Genomic DNA, 19,912 nt, shown 5'->3' with positions numbered 1-19,912 from the left:
ACATATTACTATTCCCTATCAAATTCTATCAAGTCAAAGCTAGTATTACACAATCCAAGGTACTAAAATAAGAATGTATCCTTGCACATGATACGTATTTATTTGTGCCTTAAATGATATCTTATTCTACTATTTTTAACCAAAATTTATGGGCTTTAGAGCTGTACTAGTAAGGAGAGAATGCTCAATATAAGATTAGAGTTAACAGAAAATTACTATTCCCTAATAACTCCGCTAAGATTTAAGTTTTTGATCATAGCAAGCTAATAGTAATAAAATGTTTTCTGGTAGTCATCTAGAAGACGTCAACTATCCCTTCCACTGTTTTCTCTTGCAGTATGCTGCAATTTAAAATAAGATCGGGCTAATTTGGATAGTATTACTAAGTAAGCAATAAAAATATAGGAATATATCCAAGAGAAAAGACTGTTATTCATTATCCAATCTTATTAACTTAGAGCTAAAATCAGATCACTAATAATATCTGAAAATAATCTGTAAATTGGATACTGCTGCATCGCTTCAGCAATATTCTCTTGCACTACCATAGATTTAAAGTAAAATGCACAATATAAATTTGAATGCATTCTACCAAGCAAATCATTTATCTCAATGATAATCAAGAAGGCAAAATGAAAATTTAAAATTAGTGAATATTTATACGTCTTTCATAAAAGATTGAACTTACTCGGTAACTTTGCCATTTTGGTTGATACTGCCTATACATCCTTATCAGTCAGATATTGCCGTATGCATCCTTTCATTTAATCTATAACCTGTTCTAGCACTGCAATACAACTTCAGCTACGACTAAAATTTGCACAGGTATAAGACTTGTCAATATCGAATAGAAAATATGGCGACTCAATCTTTGTATCACTTTATATCAAAATGCAGCAAAGTAATTTAAAATTCAAGAATTGTTGAAAATGCAAAATAAACTTCAATGAATCCTTTACAACGATAATACCGTTTTAAGCTATCACTAGCTCAATCATGTACAGAAAAAGTGCTTAAAAAATCCGCAGGAACTAAATTACAAGGGAGATAAAAAGTTAATAGCAAGAAAAATGTAGCCAGATATTATCTTTCATGTCAACTAAGTTCTACACTAAACTAATCAGCCTGTCTTAGCGTAGTTTGTCACGAACAATAGTCAGTGACCGTTAAACTTGAAAAAGGTTAAAATATGCAACATACTGTTAAAAACAGCAAAGATGGTTTGCCATATAGTTAGCGTCTGGTTAACAATTGAATTATTCCATTATCTTGCCGATGAGACGCTACCCTAAATAGTCTATCTATAAACAACATAAGTTGGTTAGCGTTATAACCAAATCTATTTTCATAAATGACAACCTTATGGTCAATTCTACTTAAACAATGCTAAATCAACATTATTATTTATAATAGTATGATTGATTGAGAAGGGCTTATAGCCATCAACAGCAGGGTTAATCATCTACCTTTACTGGGTCATATCTCATAACTCTTCTATTACAGTCCGTTAATAATAACAACACCATAATTTTCATATTATTGCGAAAGGAACGTTAATTGAAGTAATTCGCCTGTTGCTTAAAATAAGTTGCTTCAGTAAAAGTTAAATAATTTCCATATAATTTAATAAATAAGAATCGTCGTTTTTAAATTTTCTGCCATAGTATTTCATATGCGTATATGTGCATACGTATATGCACACTTGTACATTATAAATCCTACGGTAATCATACAGCCACTACGAACCAACGACGATGGCACAGTTAGAAACGAGTCTGCACTCTACAGGTATTCATGCACGCCAATATAATATTCATGTGTTAGGTAAGGTCATATGTCTATAGCTATCTACAATATATCAACTCAGCACATAAGTTGGATACAAAAATACCAAATTTTCTCTAAATCATTCATGGCATAACGGGAAAAGAATTCGAAATTTTATGATTGCATTATGGCGATCATAAGTCTTAATAACGGTGCAAGTAATTCTATTGTAATCATAAAAATTCACAAGTAGCTGATATTAAGAGTCAGATAAATCATTGAGTTCAAGCCTTGTGACGTGATGAGTATGCTTGTGTTTAGATTTCAATCTAAGAATATGCAATGGAAGTTATAATATTTACTTATTAGCCTATGAAGTTGTGATACAATTAATCTAAGAATAAGCAATGGAAGTTGTAATATTTACTTATCAGCCTATGAAGTAGTGATGCAATTAAATTACTTGACATTAATTACTGTTAATGTAATTACTGACACAGCCAAAAATTTGAATACATCTGTAACACTAATTCAATTTACAACAATCCTTTCCATATTTAGAAAAATTGTAATATGTTATTCATGATTAGTAAAAATATATAGCATGTCAACGTTACCAAAACTGTATTTAGCAAATCTATGCCAAAATTACAGCGGCTACCAATTATCCAACTAGGTTATCTTTAGTCCAAAATTGCTAGACAAGAAATGACTCTTAATAATAGCAAGAACAAAAAATAAATCATGGTAAATAAATTCTTGAGATCCTGTAGTACTGCACTACCTTTAGTTTGAGTACTTAAGTGACATTATTGGTACTAACACTACAATACTACAGTGGTTGACATGTAATATGTATACTTGTATAGTATACACGAAGGATCGCTAGTTACAAATTAAATTAAGTACATACTTTAAAGTCTTGTATGTTTTCGTCATAAGCTATTCTCTGGTTGATAGCAATAGTTGTACCTGTTGTTATGTAAAATTTTCTAATTCGTATTAAAATTCACAAATTTATAATTTTATTAATGTTCGTCCGTAACAGGCGCGAGGCCGCTCTATAGGATTTGTCAATTTAAGCTACCCAAAATGTCTTTAAATGCCTAATGAAAGATTTTAGTACAGATGCCATAGCCGGTTTATAGCATTACTCTTGTTATTGTCAATTAATATTAAACGGGAGAGGGGAACTGTAGATGTACGCTTTATCAGTCCTCCTTTACTCCTGATTTCTTAATTACAGCACCAGGCGTGAAGAGCAACTGTTACAGCATCGCTACAATTTATTCAATGTTTATTAATCCTTTAGAAAAGATCTGTCGATGGTACTAATATAGGACTTCTACGCTAAATTAGCAATTATTTATTGTTAATGCTACAGTTCCGTTATTCGTTAGACCATATTAATAATACTCGTAAGATAATAGCTAAGCATAATCAAGTCCTTATGGCAATTTTAATATACAATATAGCATATACACAATTTACGTACTACAGAGGCAAACCTTAATTAATTTATATCGTTATTGCTATACATATGTTGTATACATATACTTGGATACTATCTATTGTTACCTCTACAACTTGTAACTGCTTTAGCGAATTGGATTCAAAAATAATACATTTCGTAATTTTATAAATAAAGTTCACGCCTACATTTATATTCAGATTCCAAAATTTATAGCCAATACAATCTAAACTAAACAATACATATTATCTCATGTTACAAGCAGTTTTCGTATGTTATACACAGTATATATTACAGTCAGTTTAATATACAAGTAATGTACGATGACAATAAATTATGAATCGAACATACATATATTACACATTTTAACCAAGAGAGTCTGGCGGCTCCAAACCTGAACACGGTTGGATTCATATATGGTACATTAAATTGGATTGCAATCATGCCAGTAACATTTAATGATATGACGTTATATCATCTCTTTTACAGATTGGAATAAATCTTCCAGAATAATATAATCCTTTTCTATGAGCTAGATCTAACTAACATCACTTTCACCCTGCAGAACGTATAAGTTGGGCTGACTAAGGACAAAATATGCGAGCAATATGTTGGATAATTAGTTGCGTAAGTATCTTTAACCAGATATACTATCAATGTCATCCATTGATAAAACTGAAATATCTGCTTCTTCCTTATCATTATCGTATATCTCTTCAGAACGCATAAAAACTCTTGATTGATCCTTGTCTTCTTCCTCCGTCACAAATTCCATGCCGTCAGTTCCTGACAAATACGTAAATATACGCGTATAAATATATGGTAGAAAGGATTATACCAAAATTTGTATACCGAATATAACATGTAATAATGTTTATTTAATCTAAAATGTTTCCAATTTATGAAACTAAAAATATTACAGTAAATACTACCTGCTGCAATAGCGCCTAACGGCTCTAATTCTGAAGGACTGGATGAATGACAGTCTAATATTTCTGTTTCTAGTTTGTCCGGCAGTTTTGGCCTAATATCAGTTGCAGGTATTTCTGTAGTTGCTGATATAGGCGTAACATATCTGATGCCACCAATTGCCGTGGACTCTACATTGCCATCATCTATATGGTCTGGATAGTTACGATTTGATGATTTTGCAACGTCTCCTTTTGTTAATGTAGGGTTAATCTTTTCGATATTGACCTGTCCAACACTCAGCTGACCTTCACTGCCATCATTGTCGAATTCTACCTGGTCAATGCTTGATACTTTAACTTGCCTAGCACCAGGCGAAATTTCACCTTCGCTTGAGCAGCTCCCATCCTATTATCAAAATCAACAAACTGTAATTGCTGTACTAAAGAACATGTAAAAGGTAATAACTTTTTGATTTAAAATCTCGTTATATCTAACATCATCAGGTAATGGATTAACTTCACTTAGTGTGTTATCCATAACTGTGTCACTACTAGCGCTTTCGGTTGGTAGTTCATCATCCAGAATAGCTTCAATTAATCTTCGAGAATTGATAGCTACAATCAAAGACAGCAAATAAAAATTTTAAAATTACATTCAAATATTTAGCATACATACTAACAATAGACATAGGTATTAATCATTTCACCGGCTTCATAATGTGGCCGTGCATCCTTCTGAATTTTATTCTTATGCACAAATTCTCCTTCACTCCGCGACTCTACATACGCAGTTGATTCGTTCGTCAACAATTCCCCTTCCGAAATACCATCTCCATACGTATCATTTGTTGTAACTATAGAGCTAGACTCTGACATGGTCTTAGGGCTAACTTTTCCTTCATCTACAACTACCAGAATGTTTATCATTTTTTAATTCTAAAAACTAACAATAAGTATTACAGAGAAAACTGTAACCAACGGTATGAACTGAACAAATTAGTAACGTTACCTTTCTCGACTTCTGTATTCGACAGCTCGGAATGTTGCAGTTCTTGTATTACTGATAACTCGTCATCGTTAGCAATTTCAGCAGAAGTGGAAAAATAACTACTACGTTAATAATTGAACATTAAATCAATGCTGATGCCTTCATGATGCAATACAAAGTTCAATGTATACAAATATAGATTACTAAGGCCGTACATAGGTCTAGGCGCAATTACTGCACTCTTGTCTATTCCTTCGATCATTTGCTTTTCAGAAACTGAAGTATAAACTTGATGTTGCGAATTGTATTCTTCATCTTCATCATAAATTCGAGTGGTGCCACCGTACTTATGGCTAGCAATTACGGTTTGGTTAAGATCGTCATCACTCTGGCTTGATTCCGAAGTCAGTGAAAGGTCCTCCATCGCTATATTCATTGATCCTTTATCAGACTCAGACGGAGTAGGAGTCACTGGAGGAACCATTTCGATTTCCGAAGGAGGAGGCGTTGCAGAAGGACTCAGAATTGGTGTATCCAGGTCCGGCTTTTGAAATTTTGAATCCTATTGTTGATGTATTCCATTTTAATTAAGACACGTCAATAATAGGAATAGTGACTTGCATAAAAGTAGATTCTACATGATCAAACCTCTATATCTTTTTGTGGATTATTTTCTGTTAAATTTTCACTATCAATGCTACGCTCATCGTATGCATTATCCTCATTTTTTACTATAGTGTCTAGTCCTTGTTCTAGATCAGATGATGTCGATGAAGAAGCATTCGATTTTGGAGGTGTATATACATTGGGAGCTTCAATCACATTAAATTCATGGTCTGAATCTGATTCTGGCGGTGTTGGTTGAGGCGTTAGAACTGTTTTATCTAATATTAGATTATGTTCAGATTCTAAAACAAGCCAGAAAATAGAAGTTATATTAATAGCACTTTACTACATGTTAGAAAAACATTATTGGTGACGTTAGTCTACCAGACGTTTGAAATCATTACCATCTTCAACTTGTGCTCCGGCCATCTGATCTCTCAATTTATCAGTCAAAACCTCTGATACTAGGTTTTCTACTGCTTCATGATTGATAGAACTTCCGGCATCAATTAGTAACTGCAAACCTCGAGATCCCATTTGGTTTACTATAAATGAATAAATTACAACCAAGAAAAATAGCATGTATTAGCCGTAGTTTACTTTACTCAACTGTTTACATTAAATATAAATATCCAATTACAGAGATCAGCTTCGCTGCTCTTCGAGGAAGATTCATCTGCTTCATTACTACTCTCGACATCAACATTACTGATGTTGCGTATATTACCAGCCTCTGAAACTATTCTTGCAATCAGTTCCTGTTCAACCCTATAAATAAAATCGACAATATTAAATTCCTGGTAGTAACTCATATATATTACAGTATAAAATTTTACAACTTTAATAAGTCGAATTTCCATATATTATTTACTCATACCAATCAACTATATTATTTCGTATCATTATTTGCAATTGTTGTTCCGATTCTAGAATATTTGTTTCACCAAAGTATTTACCGCTGATATACCGATTTCTAGGCTCAGCGTTGTATGAAGGAGATTTATTTTTCGGTTGGAGACGTGCTCCTTGCAAGGATAACGACATTACCAAATTTTTATCACTGTTTCCATTCTAGATAATCATAATTTACAATTGAATATTAGGCCAACATTAAATTGCAAATATATAATACTAACAAGAATAATATGAGAATATTATCACACGTATACAACCTACCCTGATTGGAATCTCTTCTTCAGTTTCACTACTGAATGAAGACGGCTTGTCCTCATGCGACACAGTTTGTAATTCGGCTTTTCTGTCCTTATTAACAGGATGGTCAATGACTTGTTCCTCTACTTGAGGGCTCTTTCTTTCTTCTACATGAATATCAACTTGTAAAATTGAAAGTGAATAAAATTAGAGCAAATCTTAATTAATTTTTTATTAGATAACATTAAATACTTAATTCATAACCATAAATTAACTCAACTAATGAACATATACATACCATTTTCTTTAATATTTTCGTCTTTGCACAGATTAACCGACTGCGCACTGTTATTTTCTCTCGATTTTAAATTATTAAGATCTTGGCTGTCTTTCATAGGCTTGTGTGTATCCTCTACCGTTACAGAATTAGATATAATAGGGTATCCTAAAGGAATTACCTTTGACTCATAATTAGGTAAACAATCAATCCGTTGACGCCTAGGTTCTGCTTTATAATAATTTCCGCCCATATTGAATTTGGAGGTATCGTTACTGGTTCTCCTGTGTAATCCCTTTTCAAGCCCTATTCGAGATTGCATCCTTTCTTTAAGGCTAGTCTTGTCTCCATTAATAGAGTTATTCACCTTTCCCTTTTTGGATTTATGTACAGCGAAATCATTTTCTACCTTTTTATTAGATTCCTTTTTGCCTTTCAGAAATCGTCGATGACCCTTGACGGTATCAATTTTTTTAGTTTCATCTATCTTCCCGCCTGTACTATTACTTTCATTCTGGGGGATTACTACTTTAGTTAAAGCCGCTACAATCTCCGGTTCTATTTCACCTGTAATATTCTCAATCCTATTGCTAACCTCCATTTTAATACGTTGTGTGCTTATATCTTGAAATGTTTTCATGTTTTCAACCTTACTAAAAATGCTATTCCGATAGCGGCTCACTTGCGAAACAATTTCCAAATTATTATCAATAATGTTCGAAGTTGAGAGTATCTCTTTTAAATCATCTTCAGCTTTTCCTATCCCATTCCATATCTGCCGATTACTAACTTCCATCAGAATATCTTCCTTCCGATTACTTGATTGTGAGTGTGGCAACATGTAGGAATTTAGCGGTTTAGTTTCTCCGTAATTACCAATGTTTACGCTAACAGAATTTTTTGATTTATTAGACTTAATCTTCGTACTAGGTATTGACTTCTTGGATAACTGACTGCCTAAACGATTTTCATCATGAACTGACGATGGAGAACTTTCAGATGATAGTATTTCTGCTAACAGTTTGCCTCTTTCGTGATTTTCTTTTTTTCTAGCTTGCTTGGAGTGATTTTTTTCAATTGGCTTAGGAGGATTGGTGCGTGGACCAACAAATTTAGCCAAAGCGTATTGATTATTATTACTGTTCTTTATATCTGATCTAACAGTGTTTGCCATAACATCACGAGTAACATTTAACCGATTGTTATTATAGTGTAATGACTGCGATTGAACATTGTCATTTGGTGCGATAGCATTACCATCATTATCGGTTGGAGAAGGTAACAACTTGGACGTGCTTACGGGGTGACCTTTTTCGAGTACACTTTTACTTTTTCTATCAACATCTCTCTGCTGAAATTCATAGTTACGACGTTAAAAACACTTTAGTAATTTATAGCACAAATAAAAATATCAATATGAATTTCTCGACCTGTTCTAAGCCTTCAAGCTGATTGACTAGACTATGAACTTGTTCTTGAAGTTTATTTTGTGTTTGAAGTAAATTCTGTTCACTCCGATAGGAATCACTCTTGTTAATGTTGTTATCTATTACTTGAAGTCGATTGATGAGTTCATTTAATTTGTTTTCTAGCGTTTCTTGAACCTGAATGCGATAGTTGAAGCGTAAGCATGTAGAACAAGATATGCAACATTTTAGAATAGTGCAACTTAATACTGATGCAGTTACATTACGGTAATTCATGTACATGCGTCTATTCTATTTCTCACCTTTAAAATAGGTGAAGTATTTGCAACTGCAACTGCAGCGGCGGCGGCAGCAGCTGCAGCTGTAGAAGCAATATTTGGTTCCTTCGATTGCTGAGATGTCTGTTGAAAGTCATCATTAATTTTATTCTTGATCAATTTTGGTTGGAGGACCCGTTTAATAGGCTTATTTCGGTTTCCTTGGCTACTTATTCGATAAAAAAAGGTGATAAATAGTAAGATTTATGGACAACAGTGTATTTTAATCACATCGTATATTTCCTTTAAATTTTTTCATAAAAGTTCAATATCTGAAATTGTTTAACAGAGTTACACTTGCCTGTGTATGAACGTAGATTTTAATTTTTGTTCGCGATCGCTAAGCTTGAAGGAACGAGTGACAAGTTTGTCTATTTTATAATCAAGAAGACAGGTATATAAAATCAAGTCCAATGAGCAAATCTAGTTATAGGTTAATTTCCAGTATACATACAGTATATATAGGGTAGTAATAATATATCATTAATTCATAAATTATATTATCGAAGTTTACGATTTACCTTCGAATTTTCCAATTTCGATCGTAGTATCATGCTCTCCTTGTTGTATCGAGCGATTTGATGACTTATATATAAAAAAGCAATATTTTCGGATTTTTTAGTAAAATCAATTTAATAACTATATAACTATGAACACTATTCGAAATTAGATATTTTTAAACTTAAAAGCAAAGCTAACGTACAATGAATTGCTACCATTTTTAACACGCTATCGTACGTGCTATAATAAATCATATCATTATTTTGTGGCCAGGTATCATATCTTTGTTGTACAAACTGCTGTAGAAAGCAATTACTAAGCGATATGTTTTAGCCTATTAACAACATTACTTATATTATATAGTTGCAAGGCATACGATAGTGCACAGGCGGCAGATAATAGCCTGGCAAAGATTGAAGACGGTAAATATGGTAGTCTGAGTGCGGTCATATGGTCCTTGTCATGAACCGTCTTAACTGTTAATTCCTACTACAGTACCTACTGGCAAGTAAAAAGCAACATAGGAATACCGTAAATCTTGAATAATATTTTCAAAAATTGTTGAAAAAGTCACTACAGCGTTTACTATAAGCTAGTATCTTATACTGCCAACGTCGATTACGATGGATGATACATTGTACACCTACCAAGTATGATATTTTACCCAAGTAAGATTGAAGATTTCCTGATTATTTAAAATGCTCTACTATTACTATTGTCTGTATGGAAATATCATGTAGTATCCTATGAAGTTAACTGCTCACACAAGAATTCGACAATACTGCTAAAGGTAATTTAGTTATGTTAGTACCTTTATGGTATTGATTGGATGCCTGGAAGCATAAGAATTTCTGTCTTGTCTCAAATCTAAAAAGCATTAATTCAGTTAATCATCATCGAAGATATTGATTGTAAATTTATAACATTAACACCCCAACAAAACAATCCAATTCAATGCTTGCTAATATATTGACATTTCAGTTATAAGGGATTGACTGTGGACTTTGATTATGTCATGATTGTCACTCGAGTATCGGATTTTTGATGGTAGTAAAATTTGGCTTGATAGCCTTACTTAATCGATTGATAAAGTATGCTATGGTTCCAATTTACAGTAATAAGATACAAGCAAGATTTATCATAATAGAGTAGAGTATAAATAATAGAGAAAAATGTGGCAATGAATGCTATAATATTGAATATGATCAAAAGAAGCTATAATTTACAAGTCTTTAATCTTACAATTATCTGCATGGGTATCTTTCGATTTCGTATCATTAGCAGATTTCTTTTGTACAGATTCTAGTGCGTCTTCATCTTCTGTGGTGAGACCATCGTCTATATCTGTAGCAGTTTATAACATTGTAGGAAATTAGCCTGGACATTTTCGAGTAGAAGAGAAAGATATGATGATTGCCATACCGACATGTAGTATATTACGAATAATTCACAACATTATAGGGGATTTTATCATTTGATAAAAGGATGTTTTGTATCGGGTAATAAACTGTATGCTGATTGATGTGGAAGAGTGATGTAGTAGTGTACAGTATGTCCGTCGATGTCTATTGATAAGATAACTAGTTGGACTTGCACACTTGGGCTTCTTTATCTTTATGCAATCGGATAGTCATTAAAACAGCAATGCTTTTGGATATCAGAAGCATTTGAGTATTTTTAATAGTAAGCAATTGTTGCAAGCTTTATTAGCAAGCAATCGTTGCAAGCTTTATTAGTAATACCTCATAAGTGATCAGACAGATCAATCAATCAAGGAATACCTAGTGTACATTTACTGAGTTGCAGGATGTCGTACAGTGATAGTAGAGGACAATATTTATGTATTATATTCATAAATATAGAAGAGTATTTGGAAGCGATGTTTTTTCTTTAGAATCATGCTGACCCACAGTGTGTAGTATTCCAAGCCGTAAATGGCTATAGCGTTGCTTATAGAATAAATTCTATCCACTTGGTTAGGTAAAAGATACACGTCAGTACGCGCATCTACAGTATTCTCCTGGCAGTAAGCTACAGCTAGCCGGGAATCAACATTCTTATTTGATTTTCGATCGAATTGTGTAGGCATAGTATGGTCTATTACCATCATGATTTGTTATTCCATATTCCTGGTACAGTATAGCGTGGTGATGCTGCAGTGTTTGATCAGTTTTGCAATCATGGAGAGCTACAAAATACGTGTAACCAACATGAAGTGAGAAAGAATATACTGTACTGAAGTGTATATATACTGTAATGGGATTGTTATTCTTTTACAGCTCGTTGTAGGATTGCAGAATCATTGGCACCACTCTGCCCAAGGCTAATCTATTTGCATGATAAGACTGCAAGTACGAGATCGCTTGGTGTACTCATCGTATAGTAGGATACTCTACGTACTGCAAGTGTATTTTTCTATTTGGTTGGAAGTCTAGTAAAAGTGAGAAGCACGACGAAGAACAAGATGATCGACATTGGAGAGAGAATATGACGTTACATTTTGATTGCTTGCTGGAGAAAGTTGTAAAATGGCGACATGAATCATTGAAAATATCATTTGCTTCTCGTAGTCGTTTCTACAACGCCATTGGACTATCGAAACTTACCGTTATGACGCGAGTGATGGCTGAAGCTTTCAAGGTTGTCGTCCACGGCGTCATCTGCAGTCAACTTGAGGCCACTGATCACAGCATTGGCTGCAGCACCGGTTACATTCAATATTTCACTGGCATAAGGCAAGTTGTACTCTTGATTACTATTGAATGCTGTATCGTTTACAGTAAGGCGATCTACTGCAGTCATTATTATTAAAGTGAGTTAGCTTAAGATATTGTACAATGAAGACATGAATCACTTTGAATGTTTCGCCAGCATCTTGATCCTTGAGTCTTGGTCAATTATCAACTTTATATGAATAATATTTTTTTTTAAATGGGCCTTTAGACGCGCGAATGGATTGAAGATGTAACCGTTCCACACGAACGCTTTGCACTGATCGTATTACAGTTACAGTACAGTACAGTACAGTACACTGTACACTGTACTGTACAGTATGATGTTACTGTACAGTATGTACTGTACAGTGCTCGGTAGCCGGTCATGTGTACTGTACACTGTACGTACAGTACAGTACAGTACTGTGTGATATACAGTACTATGTACTGTACTGTACTGTACTCAGTGTACTGTACACTGTACAGTACAGTACTGTAGATGGCTCGACTCTCTTTCCGTTCCGTTCACTGATACTGTACTGTACTGTACTGTATACTGTGCTCGGTAGTCGGTCATGTGTACAGTGTACAGTGTACAGTACACTATTACGGTGTACAGTACTGTACTGTACAGTACTGTAATGTAATGTATGTACTGTACACTGTACACTATGGTACTGTACATTGTAAAACCTTTGTGTGCGACATCATGGTAATACCGTACAGTAGAGTATTCCGCTATGATCTGCGCAGTGCATACACGCTGTCGACACGCCAGTCAATCATACAAGTACAACAACACCTTACGATATTCATCTCATCACTTACAAGAAATTTTGGTAGACAATTTTAGCCATTTTGCTGTACCCATATTAACCAGTTATAGGATATTTGAGGTAAGTCATTATATTGCCATTGACCGCTCCTGAAGTGCAACTTGACGTGGATGTAATCGTTGCCAAAGGCGAAAGCGGTTTGCCAAGCACACTGCAAAGATTGAACGCCAACCATTACTCCCAAGATTGACCGACGTGCTCAGCAGCGCATTCGTGCTCATTAAAATGATCTTACTATCTCTTCTTTTACAATTATCAACAGTAAAAAGAACATACTGTACCAATGTCGTAGGATGCCTATTGCAGCCTACTACAGTGCTGTAGTACCGTTCTTTATTCGGATCTGATCTGATCTGTGTATTCTACTGGCTTCAATCCAGGTTACAATCTTGTGCCATTGCAAACATGCAAAGATATGCTTTCGTTGGGCTTACACCACGCTAGAGTACTATCCGTATGTCCATTGAAATGATCATCGTTCGTAAATCCCCGAGCCTGATTATTCTGTTGCAAGTACTGGCAACGATCGTCAGGTGTTTATGATCACCTCCTACTGTATAATACTGTATACCTGTGTATAATTGAAGCATGCAATTGCCAATGATAAACCTGGATGGACATCATTCAATGTCCAATCACCTCAGTATCCTTTAGGATTTAGTACACTATGATCATTTTCCAGTATTATACTGTACCATCTCTGTAATCTCTGTAGTGCCTTAATTGACTTAGACAAGCTCATTGACAATAGGTGCAAGAAGAAGACCGCTAGTTTAAAATGGCTTGATCGTTTAGGTATATACGTTTCGTAATAAAATTTATTTTTATTTCACTATCACTGATCAAAGGAATTAGGATATTGCAAACATGAATGCCGGCCAAGACGACGTAAATATGAGACAGGTAGGTCTAAATATCGTTAACAAGTACAGTACTGTGTATGCATATTGAAGGTATTTCTACAGAAAGTGCCAACCAAGCTCTGACATAAATTATTCATTTAGAACAACATTCTGGTCTAATTATTACTAACTGAAATCTATTTTTTCGACATTGAAGTTCCGCGACTTTCTAGCTTCATACAATAAATTATCCGAATCATGTTTTAGTGATTGTGTACACGACTTTAGTAGTCGAAAGATTTCAAGTTTGGAGGTAAAATATCTATCACACTAGATAGGCAAAGATAGACATTGGTTCTATTCTATAGTACTATATCGGACTATCATAATGTGCGTTTGCAACTAACTTTTAATATCATTCATCTACTTGCTCAATAGATCGGCTGTGCTTTAAACTGTACGGAGAAGTATTTAAAAATGACACAACGGATTATGCTTCGATTTCAGGAGCATCAACAGCAAGTGACTGAGTCTATAGCCTCACAGAAATAACCATAAATGCTAAGACGTTTCCATAAATTAATATTACTATCATAATTACTCTGCTGTATTACTATTTTGGCAGTGATTGCTATACGCATATTATAAACGTAGCAAATGTTACTGTTCTACTGATTTGTACAGCTTTGAATGATTGACCCAAAACTTAGCTGTGTTAATTTTCTTAATGTTGAACTTGTAATATAAATCAATAAAAGAATTTATAATGCTTTGGTAATGCTATATAATAAAGCTAACCTACTGATTTTACTAGAATTGATTGCAGTATTACCACTTTATGACATTAACAAACTAGGATATTGGATGAAATGTTAACGATAGAGACTACTGTCTTGGGAGATAGCTTAGGGATACTGCGGTATTCGACAGTTCATGTTTACAGATCAGCCATCACCTCTTTTTAGATTTTGTAAAGGTAGAAACATAGTGATGAGATGAATAAGAAGTGATATTGTAAGTGAAGATCTCAATAACATCCGCAGTTGCTGATTTCAAGAAAGATTTATGCGATATTTTGACCTACATTACATAATGTATATGCCTTTTTGAAGATATATTGTTATCATCAGTATACACTAAGCACTTTAATTCATCCATAAATAGTGCCAATTTTTTATCATCAAATAAATGATGCTAACTATATTGAACAATCGATTATTATTGTGAAAGTGTATTATAAAATATCTGCAATGAGTTGGCCTCAATTTTGCTTTATGACTAACTTATGGTAAGCTTCGGTTCGGTTCGATTTTAAAATTACGGGTACAAAATAGCTCAAATATTCATCTTTAATCTTACAGTATATTATAATACTACATAGTAGCAATGACAAGATTCTCAAGTATAAAAGAAGCCAACATTTGTTAGAGAAATTGAATTTTTAGTAGTCTGTAGATGCATTAATACCTACCGTATGCCTACAAGTACGTCATTCAATCATTTATATTATCTGAATCTCACAGTAAAATAGAACTACTAATGTTGTAGGAGTATTTCTATTAGACACTTTAATAAATTTTAACAATAAAATTTTCCGATAGTTACCATTAATATGCACAAAATGGGAGAATAGGCCATAAAACAAAAATTATCGATACCTGCATGTAGGAAATTTCTAGTATTTGTATTCAATAACAAGTCTTGCATTTTAGATAGGAATATCAATGAGGTAAAAATTAATATCTATAATGCATTATACTTAAATTGTAATTAAGATGATTTCTTACTTTATTCAACCATATCTTATGTTTAATAGTATTCAACAAGATATTCTTTCAAATGAACAACCCAAAAATATAATCGCTATGAATGTACATCTCTTTCTATTTGTTGATTTTCGATACGTACGCGTAATGTAATGGCAATTATTGCTATCTAAAAAGCGGATTAATTATCTAGCGTAAGAATCAACACTATCATCAATCGATATTTCACTTATGATGAGTGGAGCGTTGTTAATTACATGCTTTCAATCTATACGACAGTATTAAATAGGATAGAATTATTTCCTTCTTACAATATTAACCATTCGATTGAAAATTAAAATAAACGTTTCGTTCTAGATTATTGTATTATATATTAAGTAATTGCTGCTACTTCGGGAATTCAAAGTGATTGGATTAAAAACGAGCCAAGTGGATAACTTTTACTCAGCCAAACATTTCTTGCGATGCATATACCATATATAGGAAACCATCATCATCTTTCTCATCTCTATAAACTTCAGTTAAAGTTGTCGTCATACTAACCAATGATTTGTTATTGACAATCAAATAAAATGCCTGCGATGGTGTTAATGACATACGATTCCTATATTTATTTACACCGGAGAAAAAAAATGTCAACAAACCGTATAACGATAAAAAGTACTAAACTGACTAGGTCGAGATTACTGTCAAGTCTCCTATACAACGATTAATTTACATGTAAATGATTCACCATGTAGGCTTGATAGTATTTGTCAGCAATAAACTACTGTATGTCTAGTCTTTTGCTACGGCTAATCTGTATAAAGCAATTGAACATGGATATTGATCTATTCGTAGATGAAGAAGACTATAGATAATGAGAACTATTGCTATACCACAAGCTTAACCGACTGTTTGGATACTTTTTCAAAAGAGATAATTTGACTAATAATAGGTAACGATATTTACAGGGCTACGATATTATAGAAAGAAAAAGTAATGTTAAGCCTAGAAGATGGTTATAGCATATAGAGCGATACAATCACGGCTTCCTTCATCGATATTTTAATTATAATATTTTTAAAATTATACCTTTTTGGACCTTTAAAACGATTATAAATAACTAAAGATTGATATTTATAGCTGGATGATAACAATACAACGTAAATACGTTACTTGACGTTTATAGATGCAAACTAACCACATAACTGTTCGAAATTTTAAGCGTCTCTAACAATTTTTTTTAAATTATTTTTTAATGTTGATTAAAATTTCGAACTGTTGTAATTAAAATCATTCTAATTAAAAGAAGGACATTGACTAATTTTGCTCCTATACATCTATTATATCGGTAACAGTTTACTGCCAGTAATATAATTCTTAATACGTATTAATTAGGATCAAGCTAGGATAATGATCAAGATATTACAAGATATTACAAGGTATAGTACATTATCATGCATCGATCACAAACTAATTCTTGGAATCATCAACTTGAACAAAAAAAGAACAATAAATTGATGAAAAAATTTTCCTGTCAAAAGGCAAATAAATCTATCGACACTGACATAATCAGATTGTAGTCAGAGGGTCAAAATGATCTATAAATTTTTCCGTGTCCTTTTCAAGGTATTTTTAAATCTTTTAACTATCTTGCACTAATTTAAAGTAAACGAACAAATATCGATTTACTTTTCCTTTTCTAATTTCTCTTACCTTATTATCGAGACAAATTGGCTCATCGTTAATTCTTGTGGTACTAAAAATTTAGTTTTATCGAGTATAGGTAACACTTTCTCATTTTTGTATCTCTCAACGATAACCTACGATTAAATAGATAGCAAATATCGCGTTAATAATTTTAAAATTTTACTGTCAGAATGATATAAGAATTAAATGGAAGGTCAAAGTCTTTGTTTCTGTTTTTTTGTTATTAGCATTCAATTACAAACTAATTACTATTCGCGAACAAAGTTTTCTCATTTTTCATTCCAATTTTACGCTACTGATTTATTAAATATCTATAATGATACTGTAAATTTTTCATCGTACTAGACACTATAGAAACGGTCATAAATATATCATGAATTATAATTTATGATATTGTATAGGCCACAAAAGTAGCAGATATCGATGCTATGATCATTTGCTGATCGAACGTCGAATTAATTCAAAATTTCATACCGGAATTTTATTGGGAAAACGATAGTGGATATTTTCTACTTCGGCCTTTCTTGCTTCTATTTCAATAATCGTAAATAGAAAATGGTTATCCTTGGTATCAACATCATCATGTAACTTCCAATTGCTATGGTGTTGTTCAGTATATAGTGGTACCTGTCTTTACTTCCAGTAAAGAAGTATTCTGGATAAAATTATCTAAAGATAAAACTATTTACTCTCCCCACTATGGAATAGCTCTATCATTATTACAACTAATGCTACATACTGTATTTCGACTCTGGAAATGACATCAAACTTGAACATCTATATCCTCTCTTTTTCTACTTCTTTACAACTAATAACGATTCACAGATGGGAAGAATAGTGCCGGGGATGGTACTAAACATTTATCGTTAAAAGTTAAGGATAGAATAGACCGTATGATAAAAACAAATAAATGTTGAGGAATTTATTTTATAAGATTGCAATTTACCATTAGTATCAATCTAAATTTATCTATAAGCATCAGTTTATGAACATATTCAAATGCTAATTTTTTTTCTAGTTTATGCTACTGTATTCTCGAAAATAAACTTAGTTACCGAAAGACTTTCTTTGCTTGAAATTTTTCTGACCAGGATTAACATTTAATGGTGACATTTTTACGATAATTTAGAAATGGATTTTATCGACTGTAATAGCTACTATAAAATAAGCTAATATTAGCCTCAACAACAAGGCAAACTACGACTAGTTGTTCTAAACGAATAGTTGATTGTAACTGATAGAAACAACATACATACGTAACTACATCAAAGCTACTACGTAACTTGATGATACTATGGAAGAAAGTCTACGCTAATCGCGTAGGAATTGACTCTGGCCAAGCTTGTGAATTCATTGTTCGAGAGTATTTTGTATTTATTTTTTCAATGCTCATGCTCTACCCTAATATCAAAAGACGATAGCAACACCACCTGTGTTTTTCCTTTCTGACGTCATTTTGAAAGGCATCCAAAGTAGACAATAAATGTAAAATGAACAGCAAATATTTCATTGCTTATGACTGCATTTTACTAAAATGTTAGACACATTTATATGGATATAGCGATCATTATTATTATAATGAGTATTGATTATCTATTCTATTAGAGTATTCGCAGCTAGACGATAATAGCATCTCTGTTTTAAAAGTGATCATTCTCCTAGGACGCTGATACTAAATTGACCACGTTAAAATTTATTTCTCTTGTACCGAATTATTTTTTTTAGCATCTCTTTTAGCTGTGGTAAAATCAATCAGAACCAAAAATACTCTTTCGTTAAAAAAGAGATAAGGACGGCATCCACTACATACTATAATAACAATTATTAATAATGTTTGCTATATTACGATAAAAGTATTGTATTAGCATTTCCATATGGTATTTCAATGACAGTAGTGCGTAGTCATGCCGGCAATTACCAGCCAAAAACTACGTAAAGTATTGAATGGTAGCCAATAGTTTGAATAAGTACTTTGACAGTTAGACATTTTCTTTCTCTGTATCCGAAGGAAGTACATTAATTCATCTATTTTCATCGTTATTGACGTCTCAGTATTCGGAGTTGGAATAGGACTTTGACTTTTTTTTCTATTTATTTGGCGCTGATACAATCAAGGAAATACTCTTTACAGTGATAATATTTTGTGGTATACAATATTTAGCGTTAAATAATCCAAACATGATGATAGACTTAATTTAGCTGCCTTTCAAGTTGTTATTCAGAGCCGGTACCTTGCATTCTGGATATCGCTGTGATGTGATGCCTACGGATTTCAACTTTGATTTGAATAAGCAAATCCAAATCCAAATTCATAACAAAAAGAGGATTCCATTCATATCTTAAATTGAACTAACCCAATTAAATAAGATGATTTTATCAATATTGACCTGTAGGTACATCTATCACTATAGATCAGTATTATATGCTATACTTCAAACGCCATATTGATTCAAGCTATATACAGTCTACGATATCAATATCATCGTTCAGTATCTCAAAACGTCTTGCCACCTATTAATCGAGTATTGTGATTAATAAACTATGTGAAATCACAGCTTATGATCTACTCAATTTTCTAAATTCACGTTGTAGTTTGAGAAAATAAAATCTGCATTAATCAGGCAAGATGGAATAAATGGGCAAGG

General features: G+C 33.0%; 3 protein-coding genes across 3 annotated transcripts; 1 reads left to right on the top strand and 2 right to left on the bottom strand.

Annotated features, from left to right (window-relative positions):
* Positions 1-3,875: 3,875 nt before the first annotated feature.
* TRIADDRAFT_57028 (uncharacterized protein) lies at positions 3,876-12,219 on the bottom strand (the record flags this gene model as incomplete). Its single annotated transcript, XM_002113116.1, has 17 exons — positions 3,876-4,024; positions 4,171-4,555; positions 4,646-4,764; positions 4,830-5,057; positions 5,159-5,259; positions 5,353-5,699; positions 5,786-6,045; positions 6,148-6,288; positions 6,471-6,511; positions 6,621-6,814; positions 6,920-7,077; positions 7,194-8,523; positions 8,603-8,776; positions 8,902-9,000; positions 10,229-10,284; positions 10,660-10,761; positions 12,024-12,219. 17 exons carry the CDS (start codon positions 12,217-12,219, stop codon positions 3,876-3,878), a joined length of 4,080 nt encoding a protein of 1,359 aa, XP_002113152.1.
* A 1,807-nt stretch (positions 12,220-14,026) lies between these two features.
* Positions 14,027-14,361, top strand: TRIADDRAFT_26324 (uncharacterized protein; the record flags this gene model as incomplete). The annotated part of the gene is made up of 2 exons (XM_002113494.1): positions 14,027-14,122; positions 14,248-14,361. Coding segments are annotated over 2 exons (210 nt in total), but the record flags the coding sequence as incomplete, so codon positions are not given.
* A 1,658-nt stretch (positions 14,362-16,019) lies between these two features.
* On the bottom strand, positions 16,020-18,380 carry TRIADDRAFT_57027 (uncharacterized protein; the record flags this gene model as incomplete). The annotated part of the gene is made up of 4 exons (XM_002113115.1): positions 16,020-16,179; positions 17,274-17,380; positions 17,742-17,797; positions 18,323-18,380. 4 exons carry the CDS (start codon positions 18,378-18,380, stop codon positions 16,020-16,022), a joined length of 381 nt encoding a protein of 126 aa, XP_002113151.1.
* Between the last annotated feature and the right edge of the window lie 1,532 nt (positions 18,381-19,912).

This window comes from Trichoplax adhaerens, genomic scaffold (assembly GCF_000150275.1).
Source record: "Trichoplax adhaerens TRIADscaffold_6 genomic scaffold, whole genome shotgun sequence".
NCBI lineage: Eukaryota > Metazoa > Placozoa > Uniplacotomia > Trichoplacea > Trichoplacidae > Trichoplax > Trichoplax adhaerens.
Note: the sequence above shows the minus strand (reverse complement) of the source record. Positions and strands in the feature narration are given on the sequence as shown.